Source organism: Megascapheus bottae, chromosome 23, assembly GCF_031878675.1.
Source record: "Megascapheus bottae isolate mThoBot1 chromosome 23, mThoBot2.hap1, whole genome shotgun sequence".
Taxonomy (NCBI): Eukaryota; Metazoa; Chordata; class Mammalia; order Rodentia; family Geomyidae; genus Megascapheus; species Megascapheus bottae.
The window spans coordinates 26,469,910-26,485,644 of NC_143531.1; the positions used below are offsets into that span (position 1 = coordinate 26,469,910).

The window sequence follows — 15,735 nt, forward strand, 5'->3', positions numbered from 1 at the left end:
GGGCATAAAACTTATCATTGTGTAAAAAATTAGAATATTTCAATGAAAATAAATCCTGTAGCAAATAAACTCCCCAGGAAAACTTATTATTTTTATTATTTTCCTCTATTTGATCCTGCTTCTTATTCGCTCCCTATATAGTAATTACCATTAATTCAAGAAACAGAGATGGGCGAAACCTTCCAGTATGTGGTTTGGGGGGCTCAGAAGGAAAAATAATAATATTAAAAATTTAAAGTCAGAAATGTTCCAGTAAATTTCATTGCAAAAATATCCTTCCAAAAACAAAAAAACAAAACAAACATCCTTCCTATGAAGAAAAGATAGGTGGTAGGTTTTTATTACACAGGAAGTCAGCCTGTCCATTGTGCATAGTTTGATATTCTGATATTAATTTATTTACATTTTTTTCAAAATACACTTATCATGAGAAAAGGCTCATTTCATGTGGACTATCTGGAAGCATAATCTGTGTACTGAGTTCTCAAGCTTGGTTATATGTACTTTTCATTCCCATGGTGAGATCATGTATCTTTTGGTATATCTGGAGACATTTACACACTTGGATAAAACAAAAGTGTAATAGAAATCTTTCCTGGCATCTATGAAACATTGATGAGTAGAAAAAGCAACAGGAAGCCTGCTCCTCTGTTTAGATGTCATGCATATCAAATACGCCTTAACAGACCAGTCTCATTTCTCATATGTGCTTTGTAGGTTCTCTGCCTCACGGTTTCTATTTACATTTCTGTCTTTGCCTCCCTTGCTTACTCGTTCCTGACAATCAAATCCTAAGCATCCAAAAGAGCGTTTTAACAAATACCACACCAGGATGACACTGTTGGCTCATTCCTGATTAATGTCATTTCTTCTGTGCATTGTTTTTAGTGTAATGTTGATGCACAGTTAGAATACGAGGCATTAGTTGTTTGTCATATAAAGTGCATTTGTCCTACCAGCTCATGGTATGGAGAGCAGATGCTGTGTGCCGTTCTGTTCATCATTATGGATTCTTCGTGACATTTAATGAGAGGTTCTGTGGAGAGCTTAGTGTTATCAAGCTGGCAATAGAAATATGGGTTGAATCTCACTGTTTGGGTGTTAAAATATCCCCACAGGAAGAAATAGGGCAAAATTCATTCAGCAGCACATTTTTTCCACCCTGTGGTGCCAAGATTCTTTATTTCAAAGGGATTGGGAATGAGAGGCTGTGGTGTAAACATAAAATTACAGAATTTGAATCCTTATAAACCTAAGCTGAAAACTGATAACTACTACTCCTTTGTATATGCAAAATTAATTAACCTCTAAATTTCCTGATTTAAAAAAAATAACCCATTCTTTTTATAAAACTAATGTATTCATTAAACAATCATTGGGTTTGGCATTTAATAGGATAAGTTTTTGGAGTGTGTGCATACGTATGTATTTATAAAATTTTGCTCATAGTTATATGATAGAGCATGATGTACGTGACAGATCTAGTTTTCAGTTTCCTCAAACCAGGAAAGAACTAAATAATATAAGCAAGCAGTTATCATGAACTATAGATGAATCACTTCTGGTACAGAGACAGCAAATCCTTTCAATGAGCGGACACTCGTCTTGGCATTTATGTAAAGAATCGTATGCATGAGATACACAATACTTACATTAAAGCTCTTGTTATCTTATGTACTTATTTAATTCATTTTTGTATTGGTCCTGGGGCTTGAACTCAGGCTTTTTCTAATCTCTTGTGCCATACCTTCACTTCTGGATTTTTGATTTCACTCAGAGATAAGAATCCTTGGACTATAATCCTCAGATCTCAGCCTTTTAAGTAGCTAGCACTATAGCCACCATTTACCTACTCGAAATCTATTATTGTTTGCACAGGGGAAAGTTGGTAGCACAAAAAGGAGACTAATTTTTTAAAATTCCTTTCAGTTTACTAACCTATCACACCTGTAAATAGCTTGGTAGACTGTGCCATGAATTTGCAGTGATCAAAAAAGCAGATTGAGAGTGTCTCTGTTCACAGTCCTGGAAGGTTCCAAGCTGAGATTTGTGCAGGACTCGTCAGGCTTCAGATAGGTTAGGTCCTCTATTCTTCTCCAGTGTAAAAGGGAGAACTTAACAATTTTGCTATTGATACTTTCTCTGGATGGTCTTGACTCTAGCAATCATTAGAAAACCAATGGAATAGCAATGTTTTCTTATTTCTGACTTATTTGACAAACGTTTGAAGTGCTTCCTCTATGCTAGGAACCGTTTGTTTACTCACTCATTACTGCCCCAAGCGTAGGAGAAGACACTCATGACTATCCAGTTGCTACGTGGAGAGCATTTGAACCAGCTCTCTGTGGAGCTGGGCAGAGTTCTATTCAGAGGAGACCCTCAGGTGGGAGATTCCAGGCTTGCCCTTCTGTTCAGGGCTACTTTCTTTATAAACAAATACTGTACTCATAGGACTTAAGATGGAAAGGAGATCAGCATTTATATTCACGATAACTGGGTCCGGGCCTTGGCTCTGACTCTTGTCGGCCATGGAGCAGTGAATGAGTCACTTCACGTCTTAGCTATTATCCAGCAGACATTATCCAGCAGAATATTCCAGGATGGTAGAAAGTGCTGTGCTACACACATGAATAACGGAACTGGAGTACCGAGCTTTAATGTTAAAAAAAAATAAAGCCAATGTGTTATCTAGCAAGAGTAAACAAGACATTGTTTAGAAATAAACAATTCATCTTTATCAGGAATAACAATGGACCCCAACTGGAATAAGACATACTTCTTATTTCTCTTTTTTTTCCCCACAAAGGCAGTTACCTAAAATTAAATTATAGAATATGGCTGTTTATCAAATACAACTAGATTCTGTGATTACCACTAAATCCTGTAATAGCTGTGTTCTAATTCTTAATCTTTGCATATAAATTGAAACTTTATTGACTGCATCATACAATAACCACTTATTATAATGTCAAGTGAAAGCTGGAATGAATGGCCACTCAGAACATTGCATCATTTTTCAGTGAAATAGTGGCTCATGGATTGCCAGCAGTAGCTACACTGTCATTTATGAAAATGAATGAAAAAAATAAGCCTATAATTTTTGGCACAGTTCTGAATCCTTGTATCAGTTAAAGCACAGCTCTTTTGAGCTGTGGGATGAGCCACGAGGAAACCTGACATCTAGTTGAACTTGGCTCGGTTTTATGGTGTCACACAACCACTTTATGAAATTGGGGCCACCCACCGGTCATCAGTGCAGTCTATTCTTCACTGACTTTTTAATATTTCACTTCTTTCCCCTGGCAGATCAATATTTTATGACTTCTTTGAGGTTTGATTTAAGGTCTAATTTTGCTTAATGAGTGAAACCCGTGTGGCTATTAAAACCTTCCCCTGTGCACCCCACATGTGGTTTTACTACATGATAACTACTGAAGGACTCTATGTAAACTGTCTAGCTATTTTTTCCCACAAATTGGCATTATAGAGCTCATTGTGGGGAAATACTTCTATTTACTTAAGTAGTAACAATCGCAATAACACTTAAAGTCATTTTTACTCAGCCATATTCTTTGGTATATAGAATTTTTATCAGGCTGTTTGGTGTTATTACCTTCTTGTAAATGAATTAACTGTTATTCTCAAATAATCTTTATGACAGTGATTCCATTTTTGTCATTCCAAGGAATTTTGAATTTAAGTACCTACATTTTTGTGTTTCTAAATTCACCCTTCTAATAAAATAAATGTTTGAATGTGGAGTTTGTTCTCAGAACTAGAGATTTCTTGTACATGTCCTGTAGACAGATTGAGCATTCTGTAGTCATTTTTCCTGTAAGGAGTTACAAGTGAATTTGTGGAATTAGGTCAAACATAAAAGCCCATGGAAACATCTCTACTGTACTCCAGGTGCTTTTCTTCCATTCTCTTATCAGGAATAACCACCTGTCCTCCCCTATTTAGGACTGACTGTTTATCCCTGTCTGGTTAGTGTATTAGTCAAGCTTCCCCTAAGAAACAGAGCATATATGAGTATGCATGTATAAACACATATCCAGTTCACATAGAAATCATACTTTTCATATATATATGCATGTGTGTGCACATACATCTGAATTATTATTAGGAATTAGATTGTGTGGGAACGGAAGCTGATGGCTCCCAGTTCTGCAGAGATGAATTAGGAAGCTGAAGAACCAGGAGAACTCCTGCTACAATTCTCCAGTTCAGCTCGGGACACCTGAGAAACAGGAAAATGAATGACTTCATTTTGCCAGGAAAATCAGTAGTTATTTTCCTGTCAGAAATCCAGCAAACCTCAACTCAAAAAGCCAAAGTCCTGGTTCAGAGGTGGTTAGGAAGGAGAATGCTCATGGCTTGGCAGCCTTTCTGTTATATTTAGGACTTCTTCTGACTAGGGAGTATAATCAGCATTGAAATGTTAACTCCATGCAATAATACTTTCATTAAAATTGTTAGGATATCCTTGTTTGACACCTATATTTGGCAAACTTGTGTTCCAGGAAAATTGACATCAATTTCAAGTCTTTATCCTGAAGGAAGACTTCCCCAATATATAATTAATTGCAGACCTAAATTGTACAAAATTAGATGATTTAATAAAATGAGGTTTTTTTTCCTCCTTTGTCATTGGAACATAGCTCATTACTCTACTCTGATTTTAGTCTGTGTCTGTCTTTATTCCAAGTTTTAGGGGAAAACCCCTAAGAATAACAATATACAAGTGTGTTTTTCTTTCAGCCCGTAGGTAGCATTTTCCTCAGCGTGGCTGAGTGTGACAGAACAGAAGATGTACAGACATTTGTCCGTATTAGAGTTCTACCCCCTACCATGAAATCTTACATAGGCCTTAAACAAAGTTTAAGCTCTATTTATCTCTTTATTATTTTTGCCTTTGTTGTACTATGATGGCTAAAAGGTCCAAATCAGATATGTTATTTTTCTTTCAGATCCTCTGAGAGTCATTCTATGTTCAATTATTTCCCTTCATTCGTCATAGCTTGATTTTGTTTCACTTTATTCGCCCTTCTTGTATAATGTCATGTGTTCCAAACATAAAACATAAATTGGATAGGGAAGGGGGGAAAACAAGATGAAGGGTGGGGTGGCAGGGGGGGCGGATATGGGGACCAAGACATGTGAAAGGGTATCAATGTATGTGAATTAATGCACCTTCTATCTGGCAAATTAATTACAATAAAATATATGAGAAAAGAATACTATAAAATAAAAAAAACAAAAAACATAGGCAGTTGGTATTTCCATGCTGCAGAAAGTTCAGAGGAACTTGTATGTTACTGAAAAAGGCAGGGTTCATTTTTTGAAATATTGAAACAAGGTAAGACAAAGCAAGTCACACAGACAGAAGGTGCCTCCAACAGTTCTTTCCCGGGGTCTCTGTAACGATTGTGTCAAGTACTGAGAATGTCAGGCTTTGTAGTTGAAATGCCAAGTTCTGTATAGCACTGGACATTTCTCAACTAACTCTTGGCCGTCAATCTGTCTCTTCTGGAGGTTTGGTTTTTCGACTTTATATTTTTGGAGGTAGCAAAGGGAAATGGGACAGATGGCTGTAAATGACAAAGAGTGAAAAAGCCTAAGCTTATTCCTGTTTTAATATTTCATATTTTCTTCTCAACCTGTTGGACTCTGCACAGGTGAGCAGGGGAGGCACTTCTGAGGCTAGCACAGGAAGACAGATGAGATGGTCTGTAGTTATCAGGCTGGTGAATTTTCCAAGGGGAATGATTTTGTTACTGGTGTTACAAACTCATTTCTGAAAGTAGAAGTTCTTGTTAGTAGGAATAAGTGGATAAAAAATGGCTTTGGGTGGGAAATGATTGTCTTTGAAAAGATATTCTCTGTGAATTAAATACATATTCACGCAATTTCTCCTTTGTCATTTAGGCAATGGGCTTAGTAAAGATGCAATTAATTAATAAAATAGGAACACAAGACTGTTGTGTATATCCACGAGACAATATGGAGACAGAACACAGGGCTTGTGTAATCCTGGATGCGGTTATTTAAATAACATTAGTGGCTGTGTGCCTCTAAAATTACCCATAAACCCCATGCTACAACGAATCCTTGATTCATGTTCAGGGTTTAGAGCACATGAAAGTTTATGCATGTCATTCTATAGCCGAGTTTCAAAACCCCATTCACCCAACATTCCTTCATTAAGTACACCATGTATGTTCTTTGTTTTTTTGTGTTTATTGGTTTTTAATTGTTTTTACCTAGGCTCTGTTGCAGAGCTTCTTTCACTTAACACCAGTACTCTACCACTTGAGGCTTACCTCTACTTCCAGCTTTTTCTGTGATTATTTGGAGATAAGTATCTCATGGACTTTCCTGCCTAGGCTAGCTTTGACCTGTAATCCTCAGATCCATTTAAATGTTCTCCATTTGAGCAGAGAGGACTTTACTTGGTTCTTCTTCAGCCTTCCTTCCTTCTCCTGTTTGGTCATGAGTCTTCTGTGGCCTCATTTTCTTCTGATTATGTACTTTCCCCATCACTGATGTGTCATGAAAAGTAATCTCCAGGGAAGTGAAAAATGAGACTCATGTTTACAAGGATTACAGGAACTTCAGAAGAAAGGCACAGCAGTATTAAAGGACATGGGTTTTGGAACAAAACAGACACAGATAAGAATGTTGGAAAGCAAGTCACATTTTTGCAAACTAGTCGTTATTCTTGAGCTTAACATGATGTTAAAGAATCAACATCTTCTGAATTTATTAGCATAGTATTTAACATGTTTCATGGCCAAAATAGCAAATTTAACCAGCATTATTACTGGTTAAATTAGTATCATGAAAACGTGGTTGGTAAAAGATTATACCAGTGAATATTGGGCCCTCTATCACTATCATTTAAAAAGGCATTTGATTTTGTTACCCAGTGTGTTATCTATATGTTTATTGGAATTAGGGAAGGAAAAAATGATGAGATAAAGGACAAAGGTGAACCAATGTTGCAGAGATAATCACAAGAAAATATCCTGGAAATGAACTTTATAACTTTGCAGGGGGAGTGGGCAAAAAAATGGGATGGTAACAGTGTTGGAAAAGTGTACCCACTCCTTTACACATGTCACTGTCACCCCTACGTACATATCCTGTCAATAAAACTAAATTAAAAAAACAAATAAGGTATTTGAATGGTCTGAATTAACCTGGCTAAAGGGTAGTGATTTAGAGAAAAGGTGATAATTAAAACCTAAATGATATGCTCAGAGGAGACAAAAGATATGCAAAGGGTATTGTAAGTTATGCTCTTGGGATAAACTAGTGCCAAGAAAACCAGACCTGAAAATCCCTTTATTTATTATTCTAGCCACACAAAAAAATTACAGCTGTACTATATATAAACTGTATGTTCTTTACTAAACTGTATCTTCTTGACTTTTAACATAGGAAAAGTGCCCTTCCCATTGGTATTTGCTTTTTAATGCAATTTTTCCTCTTCATATTAAGGATAGTATGTCTGCCATCTGTGTGACAATTTCATTGAGATTTAACCATTTGTCTCTTCTTTCCATTATAGTTTTTAATGTTTCTGAATGGCTCTTTTGCCTCTGCATTATTTTTTTTTAATCTTTCAAACTCTGATACTCCTAAAAATTTGCTATGGCGTCTGTTTAAACAATTCTCACTGGCTTGGTAACCAGACTAGCAGTCCCATGTCAATCAATTTAAGACAAAGACTTTCCCCTCTTTTGCAATCTTTACAGAAATCAGGAGATAAAAGAACTTGGCGAACTTTCTCCCCACTGGGACAACCTACGGAAGAATGTCCTTACTCATTGTGACCAGATGGTGAATTTATACCAAGATATCCTGACTGAACTCAGTAAGGAGGGAGGTATGAGAACAATAACTTCACTCATCCAGATGAACAAATTGTTTTTTTCTTTCATTCCCAGTAAGGCCAATGCTAAGCACTACACAATGGAGATGAGACAGCCAAAGATCAGAAAGTATATATTAAGTTCCCACTCTATTATATTGACAGTTAAAACGAGAGAGAAAGCTGCTGTTCTACTTCAGAATCTTGTAAGAACAATTGAATTTTTTTTCCAAAATTGAAATTCTGAGAGGCCATCTCATAAATGCGGGATGTGTTTTTTTCTTGTTGAACTTCTTATAGCATTTCTCCATCAAATGTGTCTCTCCTCGTAAGCAAGACTTTTTGTTGTTGACTAATAATCAAGCTTTTCTTTTTCTTCTAGGGTCCTCTTTCAAATCAAGTAGCAGCAAAGGAGAGAAAACATTGGAATTTGTTCCAGTAAATCTGCATCTGCAAAGAATGCATGTACACAGCCCTCACTTGAAAGGTATCAGATATTATTCACTTTACAATTCCGTTATGCTACATTGTGCACTTTAAAACAAGTTTACTTCCTGGCAGATCTTGAAAGGCAAGAATTGTGTAACAAGCAGGCATGACACAGGAGAGCTGGTGAGGAAGAATCACCTGTGGTGCTTTTGTTGCTGCATTTTTGGGGAATACTTTGTGGGCTGAGTTTATAGGAACTGATATTTCATTGTACGTGCAAATGTTTGGGAATGATTCTTAACATATTTCCACTACACAGAATCCATCACTGAAACAACCTTTACTTCATGCTTCTTTCTTAGGCTGTTTTCCAAGATGTGTTCTGAAAAAGTGTCTGGAATAGGTAGGATGAAAACCAAATGTTAGGTGTCTAACTTATTTGAAAAAGGAAATTGGGAACAAAGAGGAAGAAATGAAAAAAAGTCCATTTTTTTAACATGTATATCAGCTTTTATGGCTACTGTAACAAAAGGACCCAAACTCAGGCTCTTCAACAACCAAGATGACTGATATCTTAAGTCAAATGTCAGCAAGACCACACTCCCCTGGAGCTGTGAGGGAAATCCTTGACTTAGAATAAAACTACTTATATATCAAAAACTTATTCATTATATATGATACAATATATGTACATGTACATACAATAGACATATATACCTCTTCCATGCAAAATATTAAATCATCAAGCATATCTTTTAAGAATATTTGTAAAATTATGTTCAAAAATTATTTTGAAAACCAAGCTCAGATTATATATTGGTATGTATATATCAACTATATTCTAATTACATCTTGTACTAGAGATTGAAAATTGTCGCCTAACCTGAAGGTCTTACCATTAACTGCTTAGGCCTTACCAAGTTATTTGATATATTTGAACATCAATTTTCTTAACCATAGAATAAAAATTTTGCAAGTTGCAATAGGTGGCAGTGACCCAAGTTTTAAATTTTCTACTTGTGTAAATATAACATATTGAACAGATTTTGAAGTTAAATTTATTTGAGATTTATGCTTACTGATAGGAATGATTGTTGAACTGAATCACAGTGAGAGCATTTTGCCAGGTAATGAGGCGATTGGGGTTGATGAAGCCTTGGTATCTCACTGGTGAGTTATTTGGATATAGCCTCCTGCTTTTGTTCATCCTGACCATGAGTAAATCTGTGTTTGATGAATAATCCTGCTGGACCTGGAGAGTCAGCAATTCATGTGGCGGTAGGCAGCTTCTTCAGGCACAAGGCTGATGTCTAGCTCTAGAAACAAACCGCTGAGCAGAACTAATGTTGCGATGTCTCATCCTGACAAGCATAGTAACCTGTAGTTAACTTCGGATGTCCCCAGACCATTAAGCTGATTTTTCATCCCTATTCATTACTTAATTGCAACAAATAGAACACACACCACAATGCACAGCCGTAATGACAGATAAGGGCAAAAGCCCCAAAAGGCAAGCTTAAGTTGTTCTTCTGATGGCCTTATATGCATTTTACCTTCCCAGGACATCAGTGGGATTGTTGTCACATATAGCTCCCAAGAACACTTTACTATTCTGTTTTAATTCTTTTATATGTTTTAGGTACATTTAATTTGATGTACTTTTAAGATAGAATGAGTTTATATTAATGCCATTACATTTTTTTCTGAAACATAATGATAGTGTTGGCTTATGACTAGAAATAGTTTAATTTAGCAGAATAGTCTTAATAGATCTGCCATTATTTACAAAAATTAAAACTTTTATGAAATTCTACTCTGTCAATAAAGGACTAACATTATATGTCAGTGCTCTGTAAATGCCTAAAATTTTACATTGAGTATCTGTAGAAAATCAAACAATATCAATGCCTAAAATATAGTATCTACAAGAAAGAGGGAGAGAAAGAGAAAGACTGACAGAGACTGGTGAATGCTTGTCTTAAGGTGAGTTGATTGAGTTTCATGAGGGTTATTTGAAAGGATTCAGAGATTATCTTGCTCATGAATTTAACTCTCACCACACTCTTAAGGAATCAAACACTGCTCATCTTTTCCATAGAAAGGAAAATCAGAGTTGCAATGACAAAGCACTCCACAAAAAGAGAGGAGAGCTGGAGAGCTGGGAGGGAGGGCAGTGATTAAAGGTATCTCATGGCTGTTCACTTACTAGATTTTTTTTCTCTCTCACAAAGGGAGGGCCTGCTGCAATGAAGCAGACTCCCCCACCCCCCAACCACTGCCATACACACATCCTTGTTCATTTGTTTCTTTGTTGCTGTGGCCAGAGCCTTAACTGACACACATTTTACTGTTGTACATACAGTTTGAAGCACACCCAACACCATCCAGCTAGAGGTTGGCTAACCTCCAGCTCTTTGTCTTCCAACCTCTACAAAGGGGTCTTCTTAAGGGATTCTGAATCCTGATCCCTGGCCTGGGAAATACTTCAATGTATTCAACCACTATTCTGCTGTCTTACATGGGGTGACTTCCATTTGGTTAGCAAGAGCAAAATCCAATCATCTTTCACCATATGTCTATGATAGGATGGTCTCGATTTTGTTCTGGTTCTTCTGACCTCAAATCTCCAGAGTGCTAGTCATGTCTTTCCATTGAAGACATTTTTTTAAGGTAAGAAAAAAAAAATTGGGTTGAACAATTCTGCAGAAGTTAGGGAGCTTATCCAAGGATAATTAAATAATTTATGTCTTCTTAGTAAATGAAATATTAAAAACACCCACGTGTTAATACCAACGTCAATTCGAACAGGATCTAGTATGAAATTAGATTTCTCTAAGAAAACAAAATTTAGCATGAGGATTTGCAGCTCTCCTTCTTATAGAGATACTTTCTATTAGAATGTGGGTGGCGTGGCTTGAAACCACAAACTTCACACATACCAAACTGGATGGCTTTTAAGAACAAAGGATTCTGTTTCTGCTTATATGTGTGAATTGTTTTAATTAAAAAAAAAACAAAAGGAAGTATCCAGCAAAAATATAGACCAGAAGAACTTTTGTGTAGATTCTTTCCCTGTTATGTCAGATCACTGCAACTCTATGCATCCATAATTATGCAAGATTTAGTACACACAAGTAGGAAATGAGTGTAGGTTTTTTAAAAGGCACTTTTACCATTTTGCCCTGGAGTCACAATGTGTTATTATTTTCATTCTTGTCTCTGTAAAATGTGGTTGAACGATTTTTCATTATGTTGAGTTTCAATATGGTTGCAAATGAAATGATGCAAAACTCAATAAGGTAAAATACACAAAAGACCAATTAGCATGTTAGCTCAGTAAGTATATTGAGGAATGGGGGAACATGCTGTTCTACACAGTAGTATATAATTCAGATATCGTCATAAATCAAGGAAATATTATAACTCGTCTGGGTGCATAGGTGGCTTATGGAAAGATTGATTAGCTCCCTTTGCCCCCTTGAGATGACAGTTCATCATTATTGCTACAAATTTAAGGAGTCATTTCTCTGACTCCTCCCAAGATGGGAGATTGGTGTGAGCAGGGACTCATCTCCTTGTCCGTTCCAGATGCGGTCTACGACGTCATCACTGTGGGAGCCCCTGCGGCCCATTTCCAGGGATTTAAGAATGGTGGTCTTCGGAAACTGCTCCATAGATTTGAGACGGAAAGAAGAAAGTAAGTAGAGTCTGGAGGAGAACTCCTAGTCTGCTAAAGAGGCTGTCTTTGAACTAGACAGACCACAGACAAGGTTAGGATGAAGAAACTTGGTCTGTCCTGGTGAATCACTTTGCACATCTGCAACCCATTCCATGACTTAGAGTGGTTAATTCCTTGAGACAACTCAAAAAAGAAATGAGACTCAAAAAATAAAAACCAAATCCTGAAATGTGCAGTGAGCATGGCTGTGCCGCCAGGCTGTCCTGAGAATCCTACTGACTGAGGGCAGGCCCACTGGAAATGTCCTACCAGGTAGCCACAGCTGCATTCAGCCATTACTGAGCAACAGAGATTCTCATGGAAAAGCTGTTGAATTTGACTGTGGCAACACAGACACTTAATGGAAAGCATGGGTCTGGGGCAGGACACACAACCACCCATGCTTTAGCTGTGCCCTTTGGAAAGTGATGGTGTTAGCTGAGGAATCGTTCTACTCCTTAGGGACAAATCCAGTGTTAACAACGTGTATCTTTCTGTTACGCCCTTTCTCTACTCACTCTAGGACATTGTGCTATAAACCCTTTGCTTCAGTAACCCCTTCCCCTCCCCCATCTGCTGGGCTTACTTGCTCTGCAGTGTTCTCTAACTATAGCTACACTCATGCAGGGCATAAAGAACATTTCCTTGAATAACTTCAAAGAAGCTGCTTTTCTTGGATGAAGCACGTTGTAGTTAAGAATTAAGAGAAAATACTCATTCTTCAGTCGCAGTGGGTTTTGTAATCATATGGAAAAATCTTCGGTGGCAAAGCCAGAACGTTTTTGTTTTTGTTTTCTTAAGTAGGATCTCACCAATCACCTATCACATTTGTTTTTTTCAGTGACTAGGTGTTCCGATAAAAAGGACTGAAACTGAGTGAGAAGTGAGTAGCTGATATACTTATATAATAGGCATATGTGTATATCCTTTCTAAAGGAAATAATCTTATTACAATACCGTTAGCTCAGCTACAGTTCTTATTTATATTTCTCCAGACTTTTATTTACATTCTGTAGCTTAGCTATGGGTTTCATATGTATTTCTCCAGACTTTTACTTACTTTCCACTGGGGAAGGTCAATATTCCTTCAAGGTTATACCTTAAGTATAGATTAGAGGAATCATCATTGTGATCATCATACAGAAACACAAGGATGAAGAATTCCCCTCAAGCTAAGTGTTAGTCCTCACCTCCTTCCCCCAAAGTGGTTCTGTGACTATTGCAGCAGTGGGGTGGGGGTGGGGTAGGGCGGGAAGGGGTCCCAGGGGAGGTTCTGCAGGAGAGAGATGCCTCCCTCCCATGATTTTCTGGGTGTTAAAATCAGTCTGAACACGGTCTTGATGAACAGGATACCGTGTTTCCTGACATGGGGTGGGAGTGAAGGACAGGTTTCTGCCTATGGGCAGAAGAGACAGACCCCTCTCTGTACTTAGTCCCACAAAAGGCAGATTTATAATCCACTAAGCCTCCCTTTTACCACTTTTTTGTTGATGGTGTGTTGCTACTTTGTGAGCATTTCCAGAGTCCAAATTTGGATAAAGAGAAGGCAAGAGAAAAGTTGGCATCATTGTCATATCATTTCTTAAGCTCTTATATAACCCCCCCCCAGCTAAGAAGCTTTCTTTCTCCTCCATTGTAGTCTTTTCTTATGACTTCAGTATTTGAGCATAACCTATTATAAACGGTGGCAGACATAAAATAGATTGTATTTACTCCATCTTTTCTGGAACTAGAAGTCCCTGCCTTGAGAATTGGCTTAATCATTTTGTTGTGTTTTTGTCATGTTTTTCAATCAAATTTTAAAGAATATAACCTAATTAGAAGATTTGAAACTGTCTACAGAACATCTAGAATCTAGTTAAACATGACACATCAGTATGCAAGCCATAGCACGTAAGCCTATAATTTTATAAAATACCATTACATGCTATTGGCAAAGATGGATGTTGAATTGTGTGGCTACTCCCTGAACAGTATATTTTAAGTTTTAAACATCTGCATCCATGTCTTAACTCTTTACTATCCTCCACTTCTCTCTTGGATGTTGTATGTAAGTGTGACGCTGTAGAATCAGACTTAACAGCAAGAGAAACACAAGTGAGTTTTCATTTTGTGAAGCATTTCATTTGCAAACTACAATAAAATACTAAAAACAATAACCAGACCTCTCGATTAAGTTGAACTCAGCAAAGACTTGCTGCCTAAAGAGTTATGTCCCCAGTCCCATCACTGACGACAACAAAAGAGTTACGAGGTCATTCCACTACACTTGCTGCAGCCTTCTTAGCAAACATTGCATGCATCAGTCATAGAAAGTGGGGGAAGTATCTTGGACTTAAGGCAACACTGCAAGACAGGGAACCACCTCAGTAAAGGACATTTTGTTCATCCTACCTTCCCTTTGGTCCCACTCACTCTACCCCCATCCCTATCCTGCCAAAAAGCAGATTTTTAGGCCATGATTTTGCAGATCTTATCACTGTCATTATACTGTTTTACCTTCATTTATTTCCTTGCCACTTAAACAATAGATAAATGATAGATGGATGGCTAAATTGATTGATTGATTGACAGTTACAGAGAGAAATCTAGTTCTCTGAGACTAGACATAAGATATTATGTTTCTTGGAGATCTTTAAAATTTTTTAGCATATATAAATTATAAAGCATGTTTTGTTGTGGTATTATCATATACATATATAAAATACTTTGATTCAATTCACCCTATTTTCATATATTCACCCTATCCACCTATATCTCATGTTCCCCTAGTCCCTTACGTTTTTTTTGTTTGTTTGTTTTTTTTTGGTGGGTCATGGGGCTTGAACTTGGCCTGAGTGCTGTCCCTGAGTTCTTCAGCTCAAGGCTACCACCCTACCCTTGAGCCAAGCCCCACTTCCCATTTTCTGGAGGTTAGTTGGAGATAAGAGTCTCAGACCCTTTTGTGCCAGGCTGACTTTGAACCTTGATCCTCAGATCTCAGCCTCTGAGTAGCTAGGATTACAGGCGTGAGCCACCACGCCTGGCTTAATCCCTCATTTTTTGTTTTGAGTTAGTTTCATTACACTATATTAAAACAGACCTTTCATTTTTTATTAATGCAATGGCTATTGACTGAAAGAGCATAAGAAAATCTCCCATATAGTCTCCATACAATGCAAGTTACAGCATCTACAATCACGTTTTTGAAAGCTACAGGGTCATAAGAAGATCCTCTTTTTAAAGCACACAACTGAGTGTTCTACTTCTATGCTCAGAGCTTTCCAGCGGGCCCTGCCTGACCATCCGCATTCACATCCACCAGCGGATGTGCCCAGGAACTTCTGTCTTCATTCTTTCTCCCTTCCATGCATGCTCCTGCAGTTGTTCCTCACATGCTGTGCAAACTATGGTGAAAAGGATTTCATTCATTCCCACCTCCCTCTTTCATTCCTTTCACAACCAATTCTCCCCTTCTGACTCTGCCATCTCCCTTTCCCTTCTGTTGAAACTATCTAATCATATTGAAAATTCTGTTTTGTTTTGTTGGCGGCTGCTGCTTCTTCTTCCTCTTCCTCCTCCTCCTCTTCCTCCTCCTCCTCCTCCTCCTCCTCCTCCTCTTCTCCTCCTCCTCCTCCTCCTCCTCCTCCTTCTTCGTCTTCTCCTTCTCCTTCTCCTTCTCTAATGTCCTTGTAGCCTTACTAGGTGACAGCATAATGCTATGCTAGGGTTT

The 15,735-nt window shown here is 37.6% G+C and overlaps 1 protein-coding gene across 5 annotated transcripts in view; it reads left to right on the top strand.

The window, feature by feature from the left end:
- Positions 1 to 15,735, top strand: part of Inpp4b (inositol polyphosphate-4-phosphatase type II B) — a 461,147-nt gene that overhangs the window by 353,203 nt on the left and 92,209 nt on the right. For all 5 annotated transcript variants that reach the window (XM_090356905.1, XM_090356906.1, XM_090356907.1 and 2 more), the window contains 3 exons: positions 7,761 to 7,891; positions 8,259 to 8,363; positions 11,894 to 12,002. In XM_090356905.1, coding sequence (XP_090213031.1) covers positions 7,761 to 7,891; positions 8,259 to 8,363; positions 11,894 to 12,002 — 345 coding nt within the window. The remainder of the gene's footprint in view (positions 1 to 7,760; positions 7,892 to 8,258; positions 8,364 to 11,893; positions 12,003 to 15,735) is intronic.